The 25382-nt window shown below is 36.5% G+C and overlaps 1 protein-coding gene and 1 pseudogene across 1 annotated transcript; both read right to left on the bottom strand.

The window, feature by feature from the left end:
- Positions 1–15519: 15519 nt before the first annotated feature.
- On the bottom strand, positions 15520–18469 carry LOC124940766 (annotated as a pseudogene).
- A 921-nt stretch (positions 18470–19390) lies between these two features.
- Positions 19391–20269, bottom strand: LOC124939030 (agamous-like MADS-box protein MADS2). The gene has a single exon (XM_047479547.1). It carries the CDS (start codon positions 20267–20269, stop codon positions 19391–19393), a length of 879 nt encoding a protein of 292 aa, XP_047335503.1.
- Between the last annotated feature and the right edge of the window lie 5113 nt (positions 20270–25382).

Raw genomic sequence — 25382 nt, 5'->3', positions numbered from 1 at the left:
TTTAACCTATGGTATATACATTTCTAATTCATATAAGATCGAGAAATCGAGATTGAAAATGGATAAAGCTCGAATCAACTTGTGATCGATTTTTTTAAAAAATATTTTAATCGACTAGTTTGAAAATTCTGGGACGCTCTTTTTAAAAAATATTATTTTGAAAACGTGAGGGGAATTAATTTTATTGTTTGAAAAATTGAAGTTTTAAAAATGAGGTTTTGTAGACAACTCCATATCTTACCTTCCCGTCGAATCTGGGAGAAATTGGGAGTTTTTTAATGGGAAGTATGTCATAGGCTTTTTTTTACTTTTTTCAATATTAATTAACCTCACGACTAGAGAGTCGCCACCTAATTTCAAAAATTAGGAAATTAAGAGATGTGAGTTCGGCGTTTTGTTACGTGTGGGAAAGGGTTTTTTAGACGCTATATCCCACAACGCCCTAAGGTCTCTACTAATTAATTTTGACCTTTTTTAAATTTCTTACGCTTTACTTTTTAGAAATTTTCCATTTTAAACATTTAAAGATTTTTCATGAGATAAACAAAAAAGAAAGAATAAACAAAGACAAAAGAAAAAAATAAAGCAAATAACTTACACATAAAGTTATCCTAAAAATCAACACTAGACAAGTTATTAATCAAAAATTAATTAGTCTAAGTCTAGATTAATTTTCAAGAACTTTAGTGAATTATGTAATGGATCTAAATTTTTTTTTTATTTTTTGGTTTTTAATTTTTTTTTTAAAAGTCCTAAGTCTAAGGAAAATCCTAAGTATAAGTTTGGGATAGGTTCAATTTTAGTTAGGGTTTAATTTTAATTTTTTTTTCTAACCTAGGATCAATCAAGCCACATACTCTTAACTAAGCAAAATAAAAAATGTCAAACAAACAAACCCTAAGACTAAAGAAAACTGAAAAAAAATAAAAAATAAATAAAATAAAACAAATAAATAAATGCAGCTATGTCCTCCATCTTTGGGTGTAGAAATCTTCGGTCTTTATGTGCACAAATGCATCCTGAAGTGCTGGAAATGTCGGGAAAGCATCAGATCTTTTCATGTGAAGAGGCTCCTTGGTCGGATGACACACAAATATGGTCCATTGTGCCGTTTTGACATAATCCTACTAACTAACACTTGGTGATCCAAATGGATCCCAAATTACAAAATAAATAAATAAATCCAGCAAGGTTTTAAAATATATAAACACCTATATTAGGATCTAGGTCGCGGCTGGTAGACCGGGGTCTGGCCGGTTAATGCGTTTCACTCAAAGGTTGGTGGTTAATCCGGTTAGAGATTAACACCGGGGTTTCAATACTACACAAACTGTCACAAACCCTTGAACCGAGTTCAAGCGCGGAAGTTGTTTGTTTCAGGTTGAAGCAGCACACACACTAAGTGGGCAAAACCGGATTTAGATTAGGTCGGTTTGGAGTTGGGTGGGTCGGTTTTGGGACTCAGTAGGTCGGTTTAGGTGATATCGGTTAGAATGTTAGGCCGACATAAATTAAATAACAAGACAGAATTTTATGGATGTTCGGAGATAAACTCCTACGTCACCCCTTCCTCTCGAAACCGCGAGAAGGATATTCACTAAGGAATACACAAACACAATCTGATCGAGACTAATTTTCTGCTCGATAACACTCGTACAATTCTCACCGAGATTGTAATCACACTTCAAATACACACTTAAGCTCTAAATCTTGTAGAGAGGTAAACTTGCAATAAATCTTAGAACTTGTAGTGGGTAGAGCTTATGACCGTTATTCACTTGTTGTTGGAGCTTGGTAACCGTACGATCAAAGCTTGGGTAGTTGAAATCTCTTAGAACTGCATTTACTCCTCTTCAGTTCCTCCTTTTATAGGTGAAATGTACCTACTATCACATTTCATTTCCTTGAATCTGATTGGTTGAGCAGAGGTTCAGTGATTCAGACCTGACGTCTTGATTCAGACCTGGCGGTCTAAATTTCCAGTGTGTAGGTCAAACCGGCTAGGTTTGTCTTTTACTCAATATGGCAACTGTCGGTTGGACAGTTGCCTGTACCTGGAAGAGTTCGTCTCTAATTTATCTTGGAGTGGAAAGATCTTGTCGGACTATCTTCTACAGCCTTCAGACTATCTTCAGACTTGTATGAATATGACAATACTAAAGTCTGTTCCTTCGGTATCATCCTCGACAGATACTAGAAGTATCTATTTGTACTGGTCGGTTGTTTATGTTAATCGGATGACTTCCGGTTTTTCCATAGCTTCTGATTGACCGCATGTTCAATGATTTTGGCCTTCTGATTTGACCGGTCTTATCTTCTTGTTTGGTTAGGTTCTTGTTCGGTTGGATTGCTTGACCGATTGAGTAACTTGGCCGGTTGAGTAACTTGACCGGTTGAGTAACTTGGCCGGTTGAGTAACTTGGCCGTTTCCTGCACAAGAAGTTTGTTTTTGTTAAGTTCTTTTTAACCGATCTAATTTTATCTAACAATTTCTCCATTTTCGATTATTTTATTTAAAATATTTAAAACTCTGTAAGAATGCAAAAGTAGGCCGGTTTCCAAAAATATTTGAAATATAGATGAAATATACTAAGGTAAAAGTACTTTATATATATATAACTGAAGTAAACATAGGAAATATAAATAAAGCCCTTATTTCTTCGATCTGGGCAGCAAGAATTTTTCCAGCTGTTCATTAGTCGCTTTTCCCTTGACCGCTGGAACCGGCCTGGATGAGGATCCTTGACCGCCTGAAATGCTGGTGAAGGGAGAGATCGGTTGAGCGAATGATCTAATTGGAACCGCATCGAAACCCCGCTGTCTTCTAAGCTGTGGCTCGACTTCTTCCTCGAAATCTTCATCGGCTTGCAAAACTGGGTTGAATGAAGGATCAACAACCGTATCAGTGACTCTGTCCAATAGTGTCGTGATTTCCTCCCTCTTCGAAGCAGCCTTCCTTTTTCGTGTAACCGGAGCGGAAGGGGAAGCAACCGCTTTGGACTTTTTGTGAGCCTTGGCGAACTCATTGTATGTTTCTTGTTGGACGAGTAACCGAATAACATATTTATTTTGTTGAATTGCGATGGACGGTGCACTGTTCTCGATTGTTTGTATATGACCGGCCAGGTTCGCATCTGTCAGTACCGTTTCCTTCTGAATCCGGACCTGCTTGTCCAGGGCATCTTGGAGCTTTTGGGCTGCGAGAGCATTTGCCTCCTCAAGTGCCTTATCGGCAGCCAGCTTTGCCTCTATTAACTCCGCCACCTGTTCGGTGACCGCTTTTAGATCGGCTTCGATCTTGGCATGCTTTTCTTCAAGCGATACCACCCTTTCAAGTGTAGTTCCGGCTTGGGCACCGGATTGAGCCAGGTCCTCATCAACCCTCTTCAGCATTTGATCGGTTGTTTCTTGAGATTGTTCCACCATAGCGACCTTTTGGCTGACAGAAGCGAGGTCGGTCACCAGCTTCGGAGTTGTCTCCTCCAATGCATTGGTTCTGTCAAGATGACCGCTGTACAACTGATCTGTATTGCCGTAATTTACTTCAACGGACGTGATCCGGTCGACCGCGGATTTGAGCTCCTTGTTTGTCGACTCAATCATCTCAACTGATTTAGCCGCAGTTTCTTTGATCTTCTTTTGCCACGGCCGGATCGCGGTATTGACAAATTACTCGATGAAGTTCTTTACCCTATCTTCCGTTATGGCCGGTACTGAATCCCCGGTTTGAGCATATACTCGCTGGTCGGTGAGCGGTGTACCCGTCCTGGGTTCGGTCATGTTGATGTCCTGTTCCGGTGGAGGAGAGGAGTACTCATTGTCGGTCGGATTCGGACCGCCATCATCCTCAGGTGGGGATCTGGAGAAGGTCGACATCTCCTAGTGCTCAGGCTCCGCTTCTAGCCGTGCCATCTCCTCGGTCAGTTCCCGTTCCCTGACCGCAAGCAATTCTAACACCAAGAGCTCAAGTTGAGAGTCCGGTGTCCCTGGAATATGTTTTTCTTGGAGACGTCGAATGTGTTCGGTGAGCCCCAGTAACTGAGCATGCGGTTCGACCATCCTACTTCGTCCTAGGGCGGTCATGACGCTCTGAGCCTTTGTGAGGCTGACTACCTCCTCCATCTCAACCAGCTTCTCGAATTTCTAGTTAACAGTGAGATCCGGAAGTATGTTTTTGTAGAATATTTGATGCCGGTGCAGGGCCCATTGATAGTATACGTTAGTTGCCGCGTGAGCCTGCTCATGAATCTCGTCCATGATTCTGCTGACGAGATCCTCGGCCGTTTGCCGGGTATGTTCATCCGCGGATTCATCGTCCTCCCGAAGTCTGTCCGAGCCGGCATCAACATCATCATGTCGGACTGATTGTTCTTCGACTATTGGTCCTTACCCTTTACCGATCTGATCTTCTCCAGTGTGTTGTGAAGTGGTTCGGCCAGAGCTGGATGCCGAGTTTTCATTGTTGGGGGTGTCGGACCGCGGATCAGCCGATCCGGTTGGTTGCCTATCCCCCTTGGTTCCAGATTTTTATTTGACCGGAACTGTTTTCTTACTTGCTCCTTTCTTCTTTCGGCCGCTTGTAGAACCGGAGGCCTTCTTCCTGCCTTGCTTGTCCTCCGGTTTAATAAACTGATGGGATTTTAAAACTTTGCTGGGGGCGAGAAGACCCCAGGGCCGGTGTTTATTTTGAAGTGACGCATCAGTTTACCGAGTGGGATGGCGTATCCCCATGACCGATTGGATGTCGGATCCACCATCTCACATAGGTTTGTGAAAACCACTTTCACCCAGTTGATTTTTATGCCGTTGACCAAACCGACAATCATTTCAATCTTTATCCGGGTGAGGCTGTCAAAGTTGCCCCCTCTCGCTTGAACCGATTTGGTGAAGATATCGCACAGCGGTCTATATTCCGGTTTAAGAGATGATTTCTTACCGGATACCGCGATAGGGACCACTATATCCGAAAGATCCCGGCAAGCCGCCTGGAAGATTTCCTCGTCTGTGGCCACCGAGAAGTCGCTCCCCTCTGATGGAAGATGCAGTATTTCAGCAACCGACTCCTCCGTCAGTGTGAGCCGTTGACCGCATATAGTTGGGATGATTGTTCCCTCGGTGAGGAATGCGGTTAGGAAGAATTCGTTGACCGCTTCCTGATATAAGACGAATGGTCCGTTCAGAAAGTGTTCGAGACCGGACTCGGATATCTGGGTTAACACCCGCTTTGCCTCCGCCGAACCGTTCGCCCGAACTTCATCGAAGTCAACTTGGACGATGTGTTTGAACAGCACGGATTCGCGACCCATTTTCGTTGGAATAAAACGTGAGATCGAAAGATTGAGATTTTATGAAATGTTTGAGAGCTAGAGAGAGAAAGCCGATTCGCGTGAGAGTTAAAGAAAATGGCTAAGGACCCTATTTATAGTCGCGGGTTGGAATTCCAACCGCCGCGAACCGTCACATCAGGATTGAGCGGGAATTTTCCCTCCAAAGGCTATGGGCGGGAAACAAAGGGCGGGAAGTGATGGGCGGGAGATTTGAGCGGGCTTTTGATGCGGTTATTTAACCGGCGATGAAGCGGTTTGTCTTGTAACCGTTTATTAGGTGAGTCGGTTATTTAACCGTGAGGATACGGTTTTCGATTTTGACCGAGTTTTTAACGAAGTAATTTAGCGATATCAGCCGGTTAGTCAGTTAGATAGATATTATGATATTGCGATTTTTGACCCGGTTATCAAGCCTAAAAATCAGATAATCATTGAAAGAAAAGATACATGATAGAAACTGATACATTGATCGGTTTGAAAAACAAAAGATACATAATTATGACTTATGTAATAACGATTCTAGAGAGCTTGTCCTCTACCCCATCCTCATTGAGAACGTTTGATAGGTATGCCGGTGTACCCGGTCCAAAATCTGAATTGTGTTCAAGAATGAGCCGGCTTATGTGGGGGGCGTAGCCGAGACCTTTCTTTGTCTCGACCATAGTCCTCAGGTTTTGGAAGAGGACTGATGACCAATTTATGGGGTGTTGCTGACAATGTAGGTCATCATGTCGAAGACCCTCTTGGAGTAGTGTTGGTTCGGAGATTGGCAAATGATGGATCGGTTGACAATCTCGTAAAGAAGTTGGATGTGGTGGGCAAGGCGGGTTTTCATACCGTGGTTCTCCACCGGCACCTTGGTTCCGGAGAACAGTTCCGAATAGTCGGTCGCGGCGCTTCCCACCCTGGATGGGAAGTCGGAAAACCCTTCAGTGGGCAGATTAAACATTTGAGCAAATTCGGATTCGCTCAGAGAGATGGTGTGCCTTCTCACCATGGAGACAATGACATCGTCACTTATGTACGCATTGTTGAAGAATTCCAGTACTTCTGGAATGAGCATAGGCCCGAATTCTTCGAGAAAATCACGAAGACCGGTGTCGATTAGTGATTCAAACATGAGTTCCTTTGTTTCCAGATCATCATGTTGAAGGACTGAGTCGAAATCAATGCTCAAATAGTTCATTAGTGTTCGGCTCGACATGTTTTCAGACTTTACTAAGAGAGAGAGAGTTTAAGAAATTTTGATATGTTTGAAGGTATGGTGTATTGATAAGGTGGGGTTCCTTATATAGATCTGAAATTGGAGGGAAAATAGGGGCATTTAATACAGAAATTCAGTTTTGTCTCATTTATGAAGGGAATATTTATGTTTCCAAAACTCCTTGGGAAGGAGTTACTTTTGACTGGTTGCGGAGCTCGAGGTAGAGAATCTAGTTAGAAAGTAACTAAGTTTGTGTAATTTCCCATGTAGTTGGAAGTTGAAAGTTTACTTTTCATTAAATGAAAGAGAGATACAAGAAACCGAAGTGGACATAGTTAAAACCGAAAAGAGACGTAGTCTAAGCAGAAATGATCATAGCGATACAACCGGTTCGTGCAGCAAAATGACCGGTTGTAGGAAGGAGTGACTTAATTGCAGGAGGAGTTGAGGACTCGGTTCTTCCTTTTCCAGGCCTTCTCGAACCGCTCATAGGATGAGTCGGCAACTTCCTTGGTTATGACTTGGGCCTGGTTCAGTTCTTCACCCGGACAGAGTGGAACCCCAAGTTCCAAAAGTAGGCAGCTGATCTGGGATGAGGCCGGTTTGGCGAATGCCAATCATCCAGATCAGGACATCGATTAGTACCCTGGACCAGTTGATCGGCGTATCTGTTGTGATGGCCGTCATCATGTTAAAAACTGTAGCACAGTAGGTGTTGGTCACATCCTTACCTAGGATGCCTCGACCGATGATGTCATTGAGCAGCTGGTATTCAGCCCTCAATGATGACCTAGCACCATGATCACTGACCGGACGGTTTGACCGAGAGAAGCTTAAGGAAATTTCGGCCACTAGTTTAGCCGGAACGTTTAGGTTAGTGAGCCCTTACTTCGGAAGATTGAAGCATCTGGCAAAGTCACTTTCTGTGAAATCAAAAACGGTTCCTCCGACCTTGGACTGAATGTGGGTGTCGAAATGAGGTGTACCTCGAAAAACTCTGGCGTTGTAGAAAAATTCCAGAACAGTTTCGGGAAAAATGACATGTTTATCATCTAGAAAGTGTTTTAGACCGGTGTCTTCAAGTGACTTAATTATCTTGAAGACTTCATAGTGCTCTGTACCTTGAGCTGAATCGAAGTCCACTTAGAAGAATGTTTGGAAACTGAGACATTTTGTCTTAGTGAGAGGATAGTTGGATACTTGTGAGTGTTTTGTCTGATGTTTACCTAACTTAAATATTGGTGGAGGGATGATAGTATTATCCAGTAGGTACCAAGTGATCGGATCTATTAACTGTAGGATAAATCATATTGAATGAAATAAGCATGTCTACAACCTAGGATGTGAGTCATAGGCCTGGACGGTGAAAGATATCATATCTTCACGTCTTTTGAGGTATGACCATTTTGCTTTGAAAAGGTAACTTTTCAGAACAGATAATCCTAAACACAGATAATTATTCCACTTTTGTTCGGAGGCCAAATAATCCGAAGTAAGCTATTTCCAAACCGGTTGATTTTCAATCATTCGTTCTGATGCGGTTAATTGGTGCATGCACTAAGTAACTGGTCGGTTTACTGTAACCGATAGACAAAGCAATTCTTCAATAAATACCTTGGTGAATTCGGGATCCGACAATTTAGGAAGAACTACCGGTTTTGTCTGTTCGAACCGATTTTCCTTTTAAACATTTCTAGAGATAAGTTGATTAATATCGGTTAAACCAAGTATGAGTCTGAAGTGAGAAAACTTAGCTTCCTACAGAGGCTTTGTGAAGATATCGGTCACTTGTTGTTCTGTTGATACGTATTCTAACCGGATATGCTTCAACATGACATGTTCCCGGATGAAGTGATGCCTTATGTCGATGTGCTTGGTTCTTGAATGTAGAACCGGATTGTATGTGATTGCTATTGCACTTGTGTTATCACAGAATATCGGAGATTCTTTGGCTGTGATACCGAAGTCTTTTAGTTGTTGTTAAATCCATAGAAGTTGTGAACAGCAACTTCCGGCTGCGAGATATTCATCTTCTACGGTTGACGTGGCAACCGATGTCTGTTTCTTGTTGTGCCATGAGACAAGCCGATCACCTAGGAATTGGCATGTTCCACTGGTACTTTTTCTGTCAACTTTACAACCTGCATAGTCTGCATCTGAGTAACTTGTGAGGTTAAAAGATGAGTCCTTTGGATACCACAGACCGACTTCAGGAGTTCCCTTTAGGTATTTCAAGATTCGCTTTGCGGCTGTGTAATGAGACTGTTTTGGGTTAGCCTGGAATCTTTCACACACACCGACCGTGAATAGTATATTCGGTCTACTTGCTGTCAGGTATAGGAGAGAACCGATGATTCCTCGGTAAGCTGTCAAGTCTATTGCTTGAACGTCATCATCCTTGTCCAATTTGACCGATGAGCTCATTGGAGTAGCGGCTGAGGAGCATGTATCCATCCCAAATTTCTTTAGAAGTTCCTTTGTGTATTTAGGTTGGCTGATGAAAGTTCCTCCATCGAGTTGCTTAACCTGAAGGCCTAGGAAGAAACTCAATTCTCCCATCATACTCATTTCAAATTTGTTAGTCATCAAGGTTGAGAATTTATCACATAGCTTGGGATCGGTTGAACCGAAGATAATATCATCTACATATATTTGAACAAGTAGGATGTGTTCCTTTTTCTCAAACATAAAAAGTGTTTTGTCCACCGAACCGATGGTGAAATCATGTTTTAATAAAAATGCGTTTAGTGTATCATATCAGGCTCTAGGAGCTTGCTTTAAACCGTATAATGCTTTGTTTAAGCGATATACATGATTAGGAAGGTCAGCATTTTTGAAACCGGGTGGTTGTTCAACGTATACTTCTTCACGTAGTTCACCATTCAAAAATGTACTTTTGACATCCATTTGAAAAACTTTAAAATTTTTGAAAGCAGCAAAAGCCAGAAAAATCCTAATGGCTTCAATCCTAGCTACAGGGGCAAATTATTCTTCAAAATCAATGTCTTCTTCCTGTTTGTATCCTTGTGCCACTAGTCTGGCTTTGTTCCTCGTGACCAAACCGTCTTCATTGAGTTTATTTCTAAATACTCATCTTGTTCCTATGACCGGTTGATCTTTCGGTCTAGGGACTAGGTATCAGACTTTATTACTCTCAAACTAGTTTAACTCTTCTTGCATTCCCAAGATCCAATCCGGATCTGACAATGCTTCATCCACTCTTTTCGGCTCAATCTGGGATATGAAAAAGGAATTGAAATATTCCTCCATGATTTGTCGCCTAGTTCGAACGGGTTTTGAAGGATCACCTATAATTAGCTCAGGAGGATGATTTGTATTCCTTTTGAGATCCGGTTCAGGAGTGTCTACCAAATCACCGTTTACTTGATCAAGGCTAGACATGTCGGTAGGCTGAACAAGAGTGTCAGACCGACCGATTTCCTCAGTTTGAACCGAGGTGTCAGCTTCCTTCCGTGTGACAGCTTGATCCGGTTGGGTTTCATTATTACCCATTTGGTCATGGACAAACCGTCTGAAAACTGGGATTTCATCTTCACTATCAGAATGGATATTGTTATTTTCCAATCTGTTGTGTAGATCAAAGGATGATGCAGTGTTACTTTCAACCGATTCATCGAAAACGACATGAAGTGATTCCTCCACGGTTAAAGTTCTAGTATTGTATACTCTATAAGCCTTACTGACTGCTGAATAACCTAACATGATCTCAATATCGAATTTTGCATCAAAAGCAGATATGTAGGTTTTACCATTTATGTGAATGTAACATTTACAACCGAAGATCTTAAGGTACTTGACATTAGGAACCCTATCAAAGTATACTTCATAAGGTGTTTTGTTGTGAAACTTGTTAATTAGAGACCGGTTTTGTGTGTGACATGCAGTATTGATAGCCTCAGCCCAGAATTTCTGGGCAATACCTGAATCGGCTATCATGGACCGTGCGGCTTCCTTGAGAGTTCGGTTTCTTCTCTCTGCCAGGCCATTCTGTTGAGGAGTCCTAGCACTAGACAACTCGTGTCTAATACCGGATTCATCAAGGAATGCATTTAGAGTACTATTTATAAATTCGGTTCCTCTATCACTCCTAATGTTGTTGATGCGTGTTGATTTTTCATTTTGTAAACGTTTGAGCAGTGTAATTAAATTTGAGGCGGTTTCACGTTTGGATGCCAAGAATATTACCCATGTATACCTAGAATAATCATCAGCAACTATCATAGTGTAGAGCATACCACCTAGGCTGACGACCCTAATCGGTCCAAATAAGTCCATGTGAAGAAGATCTAAGCATCGGTTATATTGAATGTGTCCTTTACTCTTAAAGGTTGACTTATTTTGTTTACCCATTTGACATGCTGAACAGACTTTATCCTTGTTGAATACTATATTAGGAATTCCTTCAACTAGCTTTTTACCGCGGATATAGTTTAAAGTTTTCAGGTTTAAGTGGTTCAACCTTTTATGCCACAGCCAGGTTTGATCGGTTTTAGCCACCATGCAAATAGAGTATTCTACTTTATTTTTCCAATCTACCTTGTAAATATTTCCTAACCTATTTCCGGTTAGTAGTATGATACCTTGAGAGTTTTTAACTAAGCATGCATGTTTAAGGAATTCTACAGTGTATCCAACAACACACATTTGGCTAATGCTTAACAAGTTAAAATGAAGGTTTTCAACTAAGAGTACATTATCAATTGTTAAGTTACCATGGACAATCTTACCCTTGCCCACAATTCTACCTTTTGAGTTGTCACCGAAGGTGATCATTGCACCGGTTTCTATTCTGATGTCGGTTAGAAGATTGTTGTTTCCAGTCATGTGTCTGGAGCAACCGCTATCCAGGTACCATTCAGAGTTTCCTAGTCGTTTCTTCATATCCTGCAAAATATACATATTTACAACTATTTGGTACCCACATTTACTTGGGTCCACAAGCGATTAGTCCCTTAGGTATCCAGACTTTAATAAGTCGGACAGCTTTCCCGGTTATGGTTCTAACTAGTTTTCCTGCACTCGGTTTGGAGTCTTTCTGCTTTCCTAAAGGTGCCTTATTCGGAGGTGGTCTTTGGTTTATCCTATGCGGTTCGGCTTTCTTACTTTTGGGCTGGTTGGCTTTCCTCTTCTCAAGGTGAAGCCATTTTTCGGAATCAGTTGGACCTACATAGATTAGTTTGTCTTCCGGTATGAGGCACTTAATTCCTCTTCGTCGGTTAAGGAACTCTTGACAAAGCTTACAAAGGGAAGGTTATCCTTTGTGAGCCTCATGTTGTAGGATTGGTTCCGGTTGCTGGATCTATGGTTCTTGTATCCAAGACCGAACATGCACTTAGGATGTTTATTATAGTTACACATTCTATTCACCATTTCACTGGATATTTTCCATGCGGCTATTCGATACTGGATTCGGGCCTCATCCTCTTCGGTCAGCTCTTGAACTGATTCCTCAAACTGTTTGGTCTCAGAGGGTAGTTCCGGTGCTATCTCGGTTTCCAGGATTCTATCAGGTTGTATGGTTTTTGGTTCGGTCAAGGTAGGTGTTATGGGGTCGGTTCTAAAGTTGAGTAATAATGTTAATAGGTTTTTATACTCTACTAACCATATCATTTAGTGCATTAAATAACTCATCTTTAGTAAATTCATCACAGGGAGAGTCAAATATCTGTTCCTCGTTTGTCATGAGACATGTGAGTTCATCATCGTTGTCACTGTGAGCCCATAAACTTCCTCCATCATCGGCTATCAGTGCTTTCTGAACTTCACTTCCTTCACCGGTTTGTTGATAGTTATTTCGGTGATTATGATCGTCGGTTTCTAGTCATCTCGTATTGGTTTTCTACATTCCCACCTGAAATGTCTCAAACAATTGCAGTTATAACATCTAACATTAGATTTATCACCGTAGTTATAGTTGTTGTTTGTTGGTTGGCTTCTCTTCATGAATCTCCAGAACTTTTGTGCAAGCATTGCCATGGCATCCTCGGTAAACTGTTCAGCGGTTCTAATCGGTGCAGGAGCAACTGGTTCTGTGGATGTGACCAATGCTCTGGTTGATGTTGAGGCTGAGACTTCTTCTTCAGTCCTAGATCTCATTTCAAACTAATATGCTTTAAGATCTTCGAATACATCGTGTAGCTTCATCTTGCTTAGATAGTTTGATTACATCATCACCATTGTCTTTATATCCCATGCACTTGGAAGAGATCTTAGCGCTTTCATGATGACTTCTTTGTTGTCATACTTTTGTCAAGAGTTGATAGCTCGTCTATCACATCTGTGAACCGGTCACTGTATTCTCTCATTGTTTCTCTCGGTCTCATCTTGATGTTTTCAAACTTCTGGGTAGCCACCATTATCTTGTTTTCCTTGGTTCTTTCATTTCCCTCATGAATTTGAATCACCGCTTCCCATATTTCCTTTGCGGTTTTGTAATCTCGGACCTTGCAAAACGTATTTCTATCCAAACCGTTAGAGATGCGGTTTCTGGCATGGTTGTCCAGATTGTTTCTTCTCTTGTTTTCAGTTGTCCAGTCCTTTCTGTCTTTATCAATCTTTACCGGTCCTTCAGATAGGATAAACTGCATCTCGTCATCTATGGTGATTAAATGCAGGTGCATGCATGCCTTCCGATTGGCAAAGTCGTCACCTTCTAGCATTGGGGGCCTATCAAACGACATGCTTGCTTGAGTATTGAAACTAACTGCTCTGATATCAATTGTTAGGATTTAGGTCGCGGCTGGCGGACCGAGGTCTGGCCGGTTAGTGCGTTTTACTCAAAGGTTGGTGGTTAATCAGGTTAGAGATTAACACCGGGGTTTCAATACTACACAAACTGTCACAAACCCTTGAATCGAGTTCAAGCGCGGAAGTGGTTTGTTTCAGGTTGAAGCAGCACACACACTAGGCGGGCAGAACCGATTTAGATTAGGTCGGTTTGGAGTTGGGTGGGTCGGTTTTGGGACTCAGTAGGTCGGTTTAGGTGATATCGGTTAGAATGTTAGGCTGGCAGAAATTAAATAACAAGACAGAATTTTATGGATGTTTGGAGGTAAACTCCTACGTCACCCCTTCCTCTCGAAACCGCGAGAAGGATATTCACTAAGGAATACACAAATACAATCCGATCGAGACTTATTTTCTGCTCGATAACACTCGTACAATTCTCATCGAGATTGTAATCACACTTCAAATACACACTTAAGCTCTAAATCTTGTAGAGAGGTAAACTTGCAATAAATCTTAGAACTTGTAGTTGGTAGAGCTTATGATCGTTATTCACTTGTTGCTGGAGCTTGGTAACCGTACGATCAAAGCTTGGGTAGTTGAAATCTCTTAGAACTGCATTTACTCCTCTTCAGCTCCTCCTTTTATAGGTGAAATGTGCCAACGGTCACATTTCATTTCCTTGAATCTGATTGGTTGAGTAGAGGTTCAGTGATTCAGACCTGGCAGTCTTGATTCAGACCTGGCGGTCTAAATTTCCAGTGTGTAGGTCAAACCGGCTAGGTTTGTCTTTTACTCAATATGGCAACTGTCGGTTGGACAGTTGCCTGTACCTGGAAGATTTCGTCTCTGATTTATCTTGGAGTGGAAAGATCTTGTCGGACGATCTTCTGCAGCCTTCAGACTTGTATGAATATGGCAATACTAAAGTCTGTTCCTTCGGTATCATCCTCAACAGATATTCGAAGTATCTATTTGTACTGGTCGGTTGTTTATGTTAACCGGATGACTTCTGGTTTTTCCATAGCTTCTGATTGACCGAATGTTCAATGATTTTGGCCTTCTAATTTGACCGATCTTATCTTCTTGTTCGGTTAGGTTCTTGTTCGGTTGGATTGCTTGACCGATTGAGTAACTTGGCCGGTTGAGTAACTTGACTGGTTGAGTAACTTGGCTGGTTGAGTAACTTGATCGGTTGAGTAACTTGGCCGTTTCCTGCACAAGAAGTTTGTTTTTGTTAAGTTCTTTTTAACCGATCTAATTTTATATAACAACCTATATACATAAAAAAACCTAATCCTAACAATTATAAAATAAATAAATAAAAATAAAAAATAAAATAAAAGCAGATTGCTTCTTTGTTTTGGCTTTAATTTTTATATTTTTATTTTTGAAATGGCCAATTTAAGGGCCGGTTTTGGTTTTAAAGAAATTTTAGGTCAATGACCTTTATATACATTAATTTTTTTTATTTAGATTACATATTTATAACAAGAAAAGTAAAAATCCTAAACACCTATCAAAATAGAAAGCTTAAAGAAACAATATATGGAATTAAAAAAAGAAAAGCAAAAAAGATTCAAATTCAAATTCAAGAAGAAAAAAAAGACAAAAGAACTTACATGGGGCTGCTCTTTTGATGTTAAGGGTGGTATTTTATCTAAGATTTCTTAAGCAAATCTTGTGACCAACTTACCAAGGGTGGTGTTTTCTTAGGATTTTCAAATAGGCAGCCTAGAGAGAAGGAGGGGAAGAGAGAGCTCCAGTCGTCTTGATAGGGTGTTGGTATTTATGTTGATATTTATAGGCAAAGCTATGAAACCATAGGGCCCAAATGCCCATTTAACACACTTGACCGTTGGGAAAAAAACTATTTTAAACATTTACAAATGTTTAAAATAATGGAGCAATCTCCACTTGACATGTCAATAAATGTCAAGTTTTCATCCAATGGGATTTAATCTTTATTTAATAATGATGTAATACTTGGTCATTTTAATTTTATAATTAAAAAAAATAACCAAATCTTCAATCTTTTCTTCTACACACGCTGAAACTTTCTCTCTTGCCACTTCCTCCTCTTTTTTAGCAACATCTTTTATTTTCTTTTGACAACACATGATAGAATCGTCATTTCAAGATTTGTGGTTGTCACCATCAAGAAGATGACCTCTTCCTTCACCTAACTCTTTTAAAATTTGATTTCATAGGTCGAATCTTGGGCATGGGTCGGTCCATTAGTCGGGTGACCAATCGGATCCGTCAATTGGATCCTTTCCTTGGCCTTACTTCGGGTTGACTTGCCTTTGATTTGGATCTTCCTCTCCCTATTCACAAATCTGATCCGGATCTTGCATATGGATCATGGATTTACCCATTTCCCTTAATCCTACAAAATAAATAAAATTAAAACAAACAATTAAAAAAAGCAATTATATTATTATTAATTATTCCTATTTCTAAGGAACAGTTATAATTATAATAAAATACTAACTATATTCAAGAAATCAAATTGCAAAATCTAATCTAACTAATCTAACAAACTAATCTAACTAACCTAATTAAAAATGACAAAATCATATATAACGAATTTTTACTTTTAAATTAAAAAAAAATCGTTAATATATATATTTTGTAAAAGTTTTTTTTATTTATTTATAAATATCTAAGTTATTAATTTAAATGCAATGTTGAATATTCAAATTATAATAATTTCTCCAAGTGTTGTAACTTAGACAAATTACTACCTTAACTTTATCAAGAATCCAAAATCAATTACTTTCAAAAACTCAATTGTTCTAAAAATAAATCGTGCAATGAGCCTGTGAATGAATTCAAGAAACTTGTATAGGCTCAGATTTATTAAAAGCATAAACTATAAAATTGGGGGGTGAAAAGTGAGTGTCTACACAACTTAATAGAGATGATAATATAATACATGGATAAATGCAGATCTATAAATAGAAATTTTATGAAATGAAGGAGGAATACTTACAAATCACGAAATGGGAAGAACAGAGAGTGATGAAGATCTTTTATTCATACTGATGAAGAATAGTATTGTCCCAAACAATGCCGACTCTAAACAAAAAACGAAAAAATGACCATCAATTATGTTCCTTATATTGAATCATAAAGAGAAAATGGACTGTTATTTGTACTTGTGTAAACCTAAAAAAAGTTGACCATATTCTTTTTTGTCATCACCGTAGTTGTAGAAGTCGTACAAGATTGGAGTGACTATCAATTTGTGAAGAAGCTGAAACAGAACTAAACTGTGAGATGAATTAAATATCAAATTCTGATAAAAAAAGAAAAATATTATACCCACTACAGACCAGCAAATAGGCTTCAATTGAACTCCAAAAGATGAAAAGAAAGCTTCTCAATCCCTTCCTAACAATTGAAGCTGCAATTAAATGTTTGATCTGTCAAATAAAAGAACAATCATATCAGAAAACAATTACGTTTTTTTCAAAACCATCTTATATTAGATTGACTAGTTGATTATTATTTCAACATCTGACTTTTTCAAACAAGTATGATCAGTCGCATGCTTTAAGAAGATGTTGAACTTTGGTTTCAGGGTCTTGGCCGCTGGTCCACCATCAACCCCAAATTCACTAAACCCCTGAGAGCCAACATCAATGGTTTATTAGAAAAATATTATCATCATTATCTTCCATTTGCTTAAAGGGAAAGATGAATACTAATATATTAACATATATAAAAGGCTACCATGTTCCTTTTGTTGCCTTCAGAATCAACAACTTATAAAAACTTAGATAAGAAGATCTACAAAGTTGTGTTACAAATATACTAAAGAAGATCAGATAAACCTAGGCCGAGACCTTCATAGCCATGAAATTTGAGAAATTACAGTCAATGTTCATCTTCAACAGAGACTAAACAAAACAACAATCATATATATATACTATATTTTATCACAAAAGAATACACCCTAGAGGGTAACTAAAACATACAAAAATTAGATCTATTGTACAAGTATTAGCGATCAATGGACAGGAAAATAAACAAATGCGCTACTACACCAACGAGATCTATTGATTAGAATTTGCATCATGATAAGCGGAAACTAGCTAAACAATATTCTTGAAGGAAGAGTTCATCTCATCTGTATCATTCAACAGCAAACTACGAAGCAATAATAAAATATGAGATGAAACTAAGGAATCGAGAAAAGAACGTACTTAGAGCATCTCCAACGGGCACGCAAATCCCATTATGCGTGCCCTTTTTCACTCCAATTGGACACCATTCGCAAACCCAAAATGTGTTTGGGCGTCTCTCTCTCCTCCAGCCAACGCATATTTGCGTTGGTACCGTTCATTCCCCCATTTTGGCCATTTTTTCAAAATGGCCCTCAATCTTTTTATATATATATATAACCTTATATATCTATAATCAAAATTAAGCCTTAAACTTATTTTTTTTCTTTTTAAGATAAAAGTTATAATATTTTTAAATGTATAGTTAAATCATTAAATTATATTATATTTAAAATTTTATGTAATTTATTTATATTTTATAATTGTTTTTATAGTTACGAATAAACATATAAATTTATTGTTTTTATTAATAATGTTTGTTTTAATATATTATGTTTGTTTATTTAAATGTATTATTTAATTATTTTTGTTATGTATGAATTATTGATATATAATTAATTTTATTAAATGATTAAGAAAAGATTAGGATTAAATATGTGAAGTTGATAAATATATAGATAATATTAATAAGGTTAAAAAGTTAGTGTAAAAAAAGAATATTCTAAGAATATTCTTTTGAGTTTGGAAATGGGTTTTTGGGTTGGAGATGAATTAATGTTTGATGTGACGTTTACTATATTTTGCGTTTGAGAATGAGTTTGTGGGTTGGAGATGATCTTAAACAAGAAGAGCGAAAGAATAACATGATGAATCTGATTAAAGAAGGGAAAGAAGTTAGCTTACTCTTGCCAAGCTGAGAGGATGAAGACGGAAACGAAAAGAAGTTTGCCAATAAAAGAAATGAAAGTCATTGATGCAGAAATTCGCAACTTAAAAGAATTTAGATCAACCTCTTACTCTTCTCTGAATCTCGATGTGTAAAGTTGAAGGAGAGATGGTGTCCGGGGAAGACGAAGCGGCGCGGATAGATGGTGATGTTAGTCAGCAAAATTAAAGAAACCTAGTGGAGAGAAAATATTAATAGTTGTTCTGAACTTTTCAGTTTATTGGTGCAAGTCCAAATTAGTAAATCCATTAAAAAGGCACCATTAAAATAGCCTATATATCATTTGAAAAAAGTCCCTACAAAATTCACAATACCATTAATATAGCCCGATTATAAATTTATTAAATTTAACTTGAAATTATAAATAATTTATTTAGTAACTAATTTTATTATATTATTTATTTAAAAAAATATTTATTTTATTTAATAGAGTATTAATTCTATTTAATTAATTTAATATTAATAATGAATTTATATTTAATTAACTCAAAATATTAATAAATTTTAGGTTTGAGATAAAAATAAGTATATAATTTGATTTAAAAAAATAATAGTCTATATTATTACAAAATAAAATTTAAAACAAAAAATTATAAAATACAATTATAAAATATTAAAACAAAATTTTATCTAATTATTTGCTTATAAATTTTTTTAAAGGATTAATAAAATAAGGGTTGGCAAAGATATTGAAAGGTTGGCAATAACATTTTTTTCCTGACTTCTGCCAACGCTTAATATGGGTTGGCGATTATGTGTCACCCAAAACCTATTTTGTTGTAGTGTTTATCCGTATGTATCGCACATAAATCTTCCTAGTTATATTTAGTTTCACAAAAAAAAATGAATTATACATGAATTTAATGTAATTTTATATGAAAATAATGCATAATAAATTATTTTATATAAGAGTTGGTTAGAAAGAACATAAATTTAAAAAATAAACATAAAATCTTTAGTTATATATTATAAAATGAGACGGTACTTTGACCAATATTACTCAAAATAAGAAAAAAAAATAATAGTTATCATAACTTACCTAAATAAAATTGATGAAAAAAAGTCAAATAAGGGAAAAACAAGAATATCTCAAATTTCAATCACATCTAGATTGATGAGTATCATTATTAGTGTTGCTAGAAGATCCACTGTATGTAATCCAATTATTACTAGGTCCATCCTTGGTTTGGTCATACTGAATCTGTAATGTTGGTTGCATTGAACAGGGTAAGTGAGCCATGTTGTTGAAGATTGCTGCTCCTTGTTGGGGTGCAGGAGGATAATAGACATTAGTACGATGGGATGGACAAGCATAATCGATAATGTTACCAATACCATTAATAAATTGGCCTGGTGGAAGGTCAGAAACAAAGTTACCATAACCAATAAAATTTCCTTGTGAAGGATTAAAATAAGGAACAGTATTACCCTCGTCATTAGGAAGTTGGAGTTGAACATCATCATCGAGCGCATTGTCGTCTTCATCGGCATGACTATTCATGTTTTGGGATTGGTTTTTATTTCTAATATCCTTAAACTTTTCAACTATAACTTGATTCATGCAATAAAGAGTTCGTCCTTCAATTTGATTAAATTCAATACTACCTTCAAAAAGTTTGCACAAGAATTCTAGACCTTCAGATAGGATGTTCTTCTCCTTCAAAGTTTCCAATTTGGAGTAATCTTTAGTGATCCTTTCAGAAAGGTAGGCTTCTTGAGTCGTTGCCTTTTGGGTACGTTCAACAGGTGTCATGTTCATTACATGAGACATAATATCCTTCACGACTGTAAGAGATGGAAACACTTCGAATGGCTCAACCTCATTGATGTTAAAGAAAGCATATACAATACTCACCTCACAAAGAATTTCGAGTTCAGTTGACTTCTTTGAAATGGCAGTTGCCCTCTTTGTTAATGCTACTTTTCTTGCAATTGAATTCTCAATGAACTCGAGCTTAATTTTTCCTCTCTTCATTTTTTTTCCTTCTGATAATATTTGGATCTTAGGTTGGTACTTGTTTAAATAGGAGAAAAAATTAGTATCTCATATAACCGTTTTTAAATAGGAGTTAATAAATTTCAGTGAATCATGAATTGACTAAATGTTTTAGATTCTTTCTTTTTTAAAACATTTTACATTTATTTTTTTAAAATAATTAATGAGTCAATGGTCAATTCTTATATTACTAATTTTTATATAAAATTAGTCTTACTAATTAATATTAATATTTTTCTTATTATATTTGATAAAATTAATAATTTTAAATAAATTTTAATAATGTGTACAACCGGTCTCAAACCAAACAATTAACCTATATTTAAATTAATTGAGGTATATTTGAACGCATAATTGTACGAACATATAATTTAACATTGTGTAGTGCATTTTAAATTTTATGTAGTCTAAAACATTTCGTTAAGTGTTTTCGAATTTGAGGTGACGAAGTAATAGTAAATAAATTTTAACCTCTGCAATAAATTTTAATTAATTAATTAATTTTTCTTTGTTAACAGAGAACTTCAATTTAGTTAAATAAAAAAAAATTGTAAGCTAAATAATTACCTAATATAATTATAAACAATTTAAATTAACTTAATGAAAATAATATTATAGATAAATTATAAACAAGCTCAATCAAAATCTAGCAAATGATATTGAACATATGATTAATAGAATAGTTATTTAATCAACTAATTGACACAAAATTAATATAAATAATATATTTTAAAAAAATTTATTCATTTTCATTACATGTCTAAATTAAGTAAAACTTAACATATAATAATATCAACATTTTAAAGCTCAAAATTTTGAAATAATACTGCATTAATATTGTCAACCTCATTAATATAGTATATTTGTTTTTAATCCATGATATCGTGAATATTACAATTAATAGATTATAATAGGTAAAAATTTCAAAATCAAAACAATAAATTCGGTCATAAGTTAAACAAAACACAACGGGATAAAATTTAAATAGATGCATGCAACTAAACACAATCGAAATTACAATAATAATATTATAGTCAAATCAATTTAGAATTCCAATTTGTTGATTACAACAATCGCGAGACTAATCTCCAATATTGTTAATTGTGGCAATATTATTTGAATCAGATCTATAGTATGATTTAGCTACAATTAAACTTACATTTATCATGTGAAATTTACTAAATAAAATATTTAGTATAAATTGAGATACTGTACATATAAAGGTAACAAAAATTTTGTCATGCAAAAATGTATATTTTTACCTTAATGCTCTTTTTTTATAAGAAACATATATTCATATCAGAATTTACATCTATGATAAAAAAAAAAATTAAGTAAGATAGTTGAAATTAAATGAGTAACTGCATTGCAAGTTTCTCAATCTAATTATAATTTTAATTAGGCTAAGTAAAATTTTAAATCAAAACGTTAGCATTATCTCCATTTGCCATTTATTGTGTTGGTACATGAATTTGTCAATTCATAAGATTTATTTGTATTAATTTTAAATTGGAGAAAGTTTAATTGCTAATTGGGTATAAATTTTAATTAAAAAACAATTTTATATGAGATTAGTTAAATTTGCTCTCAGCAATTGAGATTCTTAGTTACCTAGTTTTATAGATATTCCTTAGACTAATTCATAGAATCTATGATCAGTAGTAATAAGTAAAATTTAAATTGTAGTAAGTTTAATTTCTAATTGGGTATAAATTTTATTTCTAGTAATAGGAATTCGTACATTTGTACAGATAAATAATATAAATAAATTACGAAATATTATATCTTTCAAATACCATTCATTTTTTTAATAAACATTTTACACTCAACTATCTTATCATTCTTTCTCTTCAATCGACCACTCTCACAATTAATCTTGTGATCTCATTCCTAGTATTTTTCGCTCAATTATTTCATCATATTAACCACTTCTACTTATTTTGGTTAAACTAACAATTATATCTTTTTTCCAATCTACATTTCAGTACTTAGTCTCGTGACTTCACTCCGAGCATTTGTACCTCAACTATCTCATCATATTATCGACATCTTACCATCACTTTGTCCAATCAACCATCTCATTCAAATTATTTAACCACAATTAATTATCTCTTGTATCTAAATCGACATCTCTCAATTAATCTCGTGACTTCATTCCGAGCATTTTACACCTCAAATATCTCATCATATTACTTAACTCTCCTCACTTCGGTTAAATGAACAATCTCCTTCACATATTAAACACAATTTTCTCTTTTTAATTAATCGACCTTTCAATACTCAATCTTGTGATTTCAATCCGAACTTTACCCAACTATCTCATCATTACCGACCCAATTAATTAAAAATTCGAACATTTTAAGTAAAACTAAAATGGATTAAATAAATAAATAAATGAATAAATAGACAATGCCTTTATTGTATATAAATATTAATATTGTGTTATTTTGGTGTTGCATGGAAATATAAATAAATAAATAACATTTGGCCGAAAAGACTCCACAAACCACCAAAAGCGGAGCCGAGTAGAGGCAATCGGGCGGAAGGGATTGGGCTCGGCCAGAACCGAACCATGATGAAAAGGCTCAATCATAGGAAAACTCATGTTTGGGCGAATGCATCGAGGCACAGACAAACCCAAGCCTAAACGACGGCTGACAAAAGAAGCATGAAGGTCGAAATGGGAGCTAACGAATCATTAGTATATTGATTAAACGCGTAGAAGCCAACAGAACTCACACCTACGACTGTCCTACGTTCGAAGCGGCCAACGACTAAAGATCCTTCTTCCTCTCGATGCACCTGCAAGTTGATAAGATAAAGAAAAAACTAGAGTTTCTTATTAGCAAACATAAATAAACTGAATGTAATGAAAGAGTTTATATATGGTGAAATACTATAAAGTGCTAATAAAGATAATATAATAATATTTCTAACATCCCCTCTCAAACTCACGATGCAACAATAATAAATATTGAGAGTTTGTCAGATAGAAAACGAATGCGCGAAGTCGAGTGCACTTTTGTAAATATATCAGCAATCTGCAAGGAGCAAGGAAAATATGGCAAAGTAATGGTGTGAGTTTTTAGATGATCACGAGTGACATGACAATCAATCTCGATATGTTTGGTTCTCTCATGAAGGACAAAATTCCGTGCAATCTGAATAACACTCTGATTATCGCAATGTAGCGGAGTAGAGAGAAAAAGAGAAATACCCATATCAATAATTAATCGACGTAACTAAACAATTTCAAAGGTAGTCAAGGCCATAACACAATACTCAGATTATGTACAAGATCGAGAGATGATATTTTATTTCTTTCCCTTCCACGAAATAAGCAAATCACCGAGAAAAATACAATATCTAGTGGTCGACTTGCGGTCCGTAGGATCACCAACCCAATTCACATTAGAGTATGCGTGCAAGTCTAATGAAGGCGTGGAAGGATATATGAGACTATGAAATTGAATACCCCGAACATACATGAGAAGACGAAGAACAGCATACCAATGAACTGTAGTAGGGGAACTAACAAACTAATTAACCACATGAACTGCATTCGCAATGTCTGGGTGAGTTACAGTAAGATATACCAAGTTGCCAACAATGGTACGATAAAGACCAGAATCCTCCAAATGAGTGCCATTAGATAGAGAATATCTAGCATTGGTCTAAAGGGGTGTATCAACAGTTCGATTGTCAATTAGTCGAGCGCGCTCAAACAAATCAGTAATGTATTTTGATTGAGATAAGAGATAACGTTCTTTATGTGAATAGACTACCTCAGTTCTCAAAAAATAACGTAGCATGCCCAAATCTTTCATAGAAAAAGAATGTGCCAACTCAGACTTTAATGATTCAATATCATCATGATCATCACCTGTAATAATCATATCATCAACATACAAGGATAAAAGAATACGTCGTGTCGTTGTACGCTTGACAAATAAGTTAAATCATGGTGATTAGGATGAAAGTCAAGTGAAGTGATCACTATAGAAATTTTTTCAAACCAGACATGTGGTGTTTGTTTGAGACCATAAAGAGCTTTGCGAATCTTACAAACTTCACAGAGTTGATGAGGAACACCCGGGGGAGGCATCTTATAAACCTTTTAATTCCGTTAGGCTATAAGAGGGGATAAAAAAGGATTATACATAAATTCAATACAATTTTATATGAAAATAGCACGCAATAAATCATTTAATATTAGAGCTGGTTAGAAAGAGTATAAATTTAACAAATAAACATAAAATCTTTAGTTTATATTATAAAATGAAATGGTACTTTTGACCAATACTACAAGGGTAATTAAAACCTCTCAAAATAAAAAACAAAGAAGCAATAGTTATCATAACAACATAAATAAAATTGATGAAAAAAGTCAAATTAGAGAAAAACATGAATATCTCCAATTTCAATCGCGTCTAGAAGGATGGTGTTAGATAAATTAGACCGGTTAAAATAAGAACTTAACAAAAACAAACTTCCTGTGCAGGAACGGTTAAGAACCAGGATCGGTCAAAAAATCTGACCGGTCAAGAATCCAATCGATCAAGAAGACAGGACCGGTTAGAAGACGAGGCAAAAGATGTATCAAAATCCGGAAGTCATCCGGTTAACCAGAAGCTATGAACAACCGGTAGACATCCCAAACCGACTTTATCCAAACCTATCTTTATTCATCATGTGTGTGTGTTGCTTTAACCTGAAACAAACCACTTCCGCACTTGAACTCGGCTCAAGGGTTTGTGACAGTTTGTGTAGTATTGAAACCCGGTGTTAATCTCTAACCGGATTAGCACCAACCGTTGAGTGAAAGGTGTAAACCGGCCAGACCCCGGTTTGTTAGCCCCGACCTAAATCCTAACAATTTGCATCAGAACTATGTAGTTTCAATACTCAAGAAACCCGAAGCAAGCAAGCATGAATTTCGATAAGCCCCTGATGCTAGAAGGTGATGATTTTGCCAACTGGAAGGTATGCATGCACTTGCACCTAATCACCATGGATGTGAAATGCCGCTTATCCTAACTGAAGGACCGGTAATAATTGATAAAGATAGAAAGGATTGGACAGCTGAGGATAA

Source organism: Impatiens glandulifera, chromosome 5 (assembly GCF_907164915.1).
Source record: "Impatiens glandulifera chromosome 5, dImpGla2.1, whole genome shotgun sequence".
NCBI classification, from domain to species: domain Eukaryota; kingdom Viridiplantae; phylum Streptophyta; class Magnoliopsida; order Ericales; family Balsaminaceae; genus Impatiens; species Impatiens glandulifera.
Note: the sequence above shows the minus strand (reverse complement) of the source record. Positions and strands in the feature narration are given on the sequence as shown.

What these genes read in the sequence shown, in the direction of transcription:
- LOC124939030 (XM_047479547.1), bottom strand. Translation starts at nt 20,269, where the DNA reads ATGAAGAGAGGAAAAATTAAGCTCGAGTTCATTGAGAATTCAATTGCA.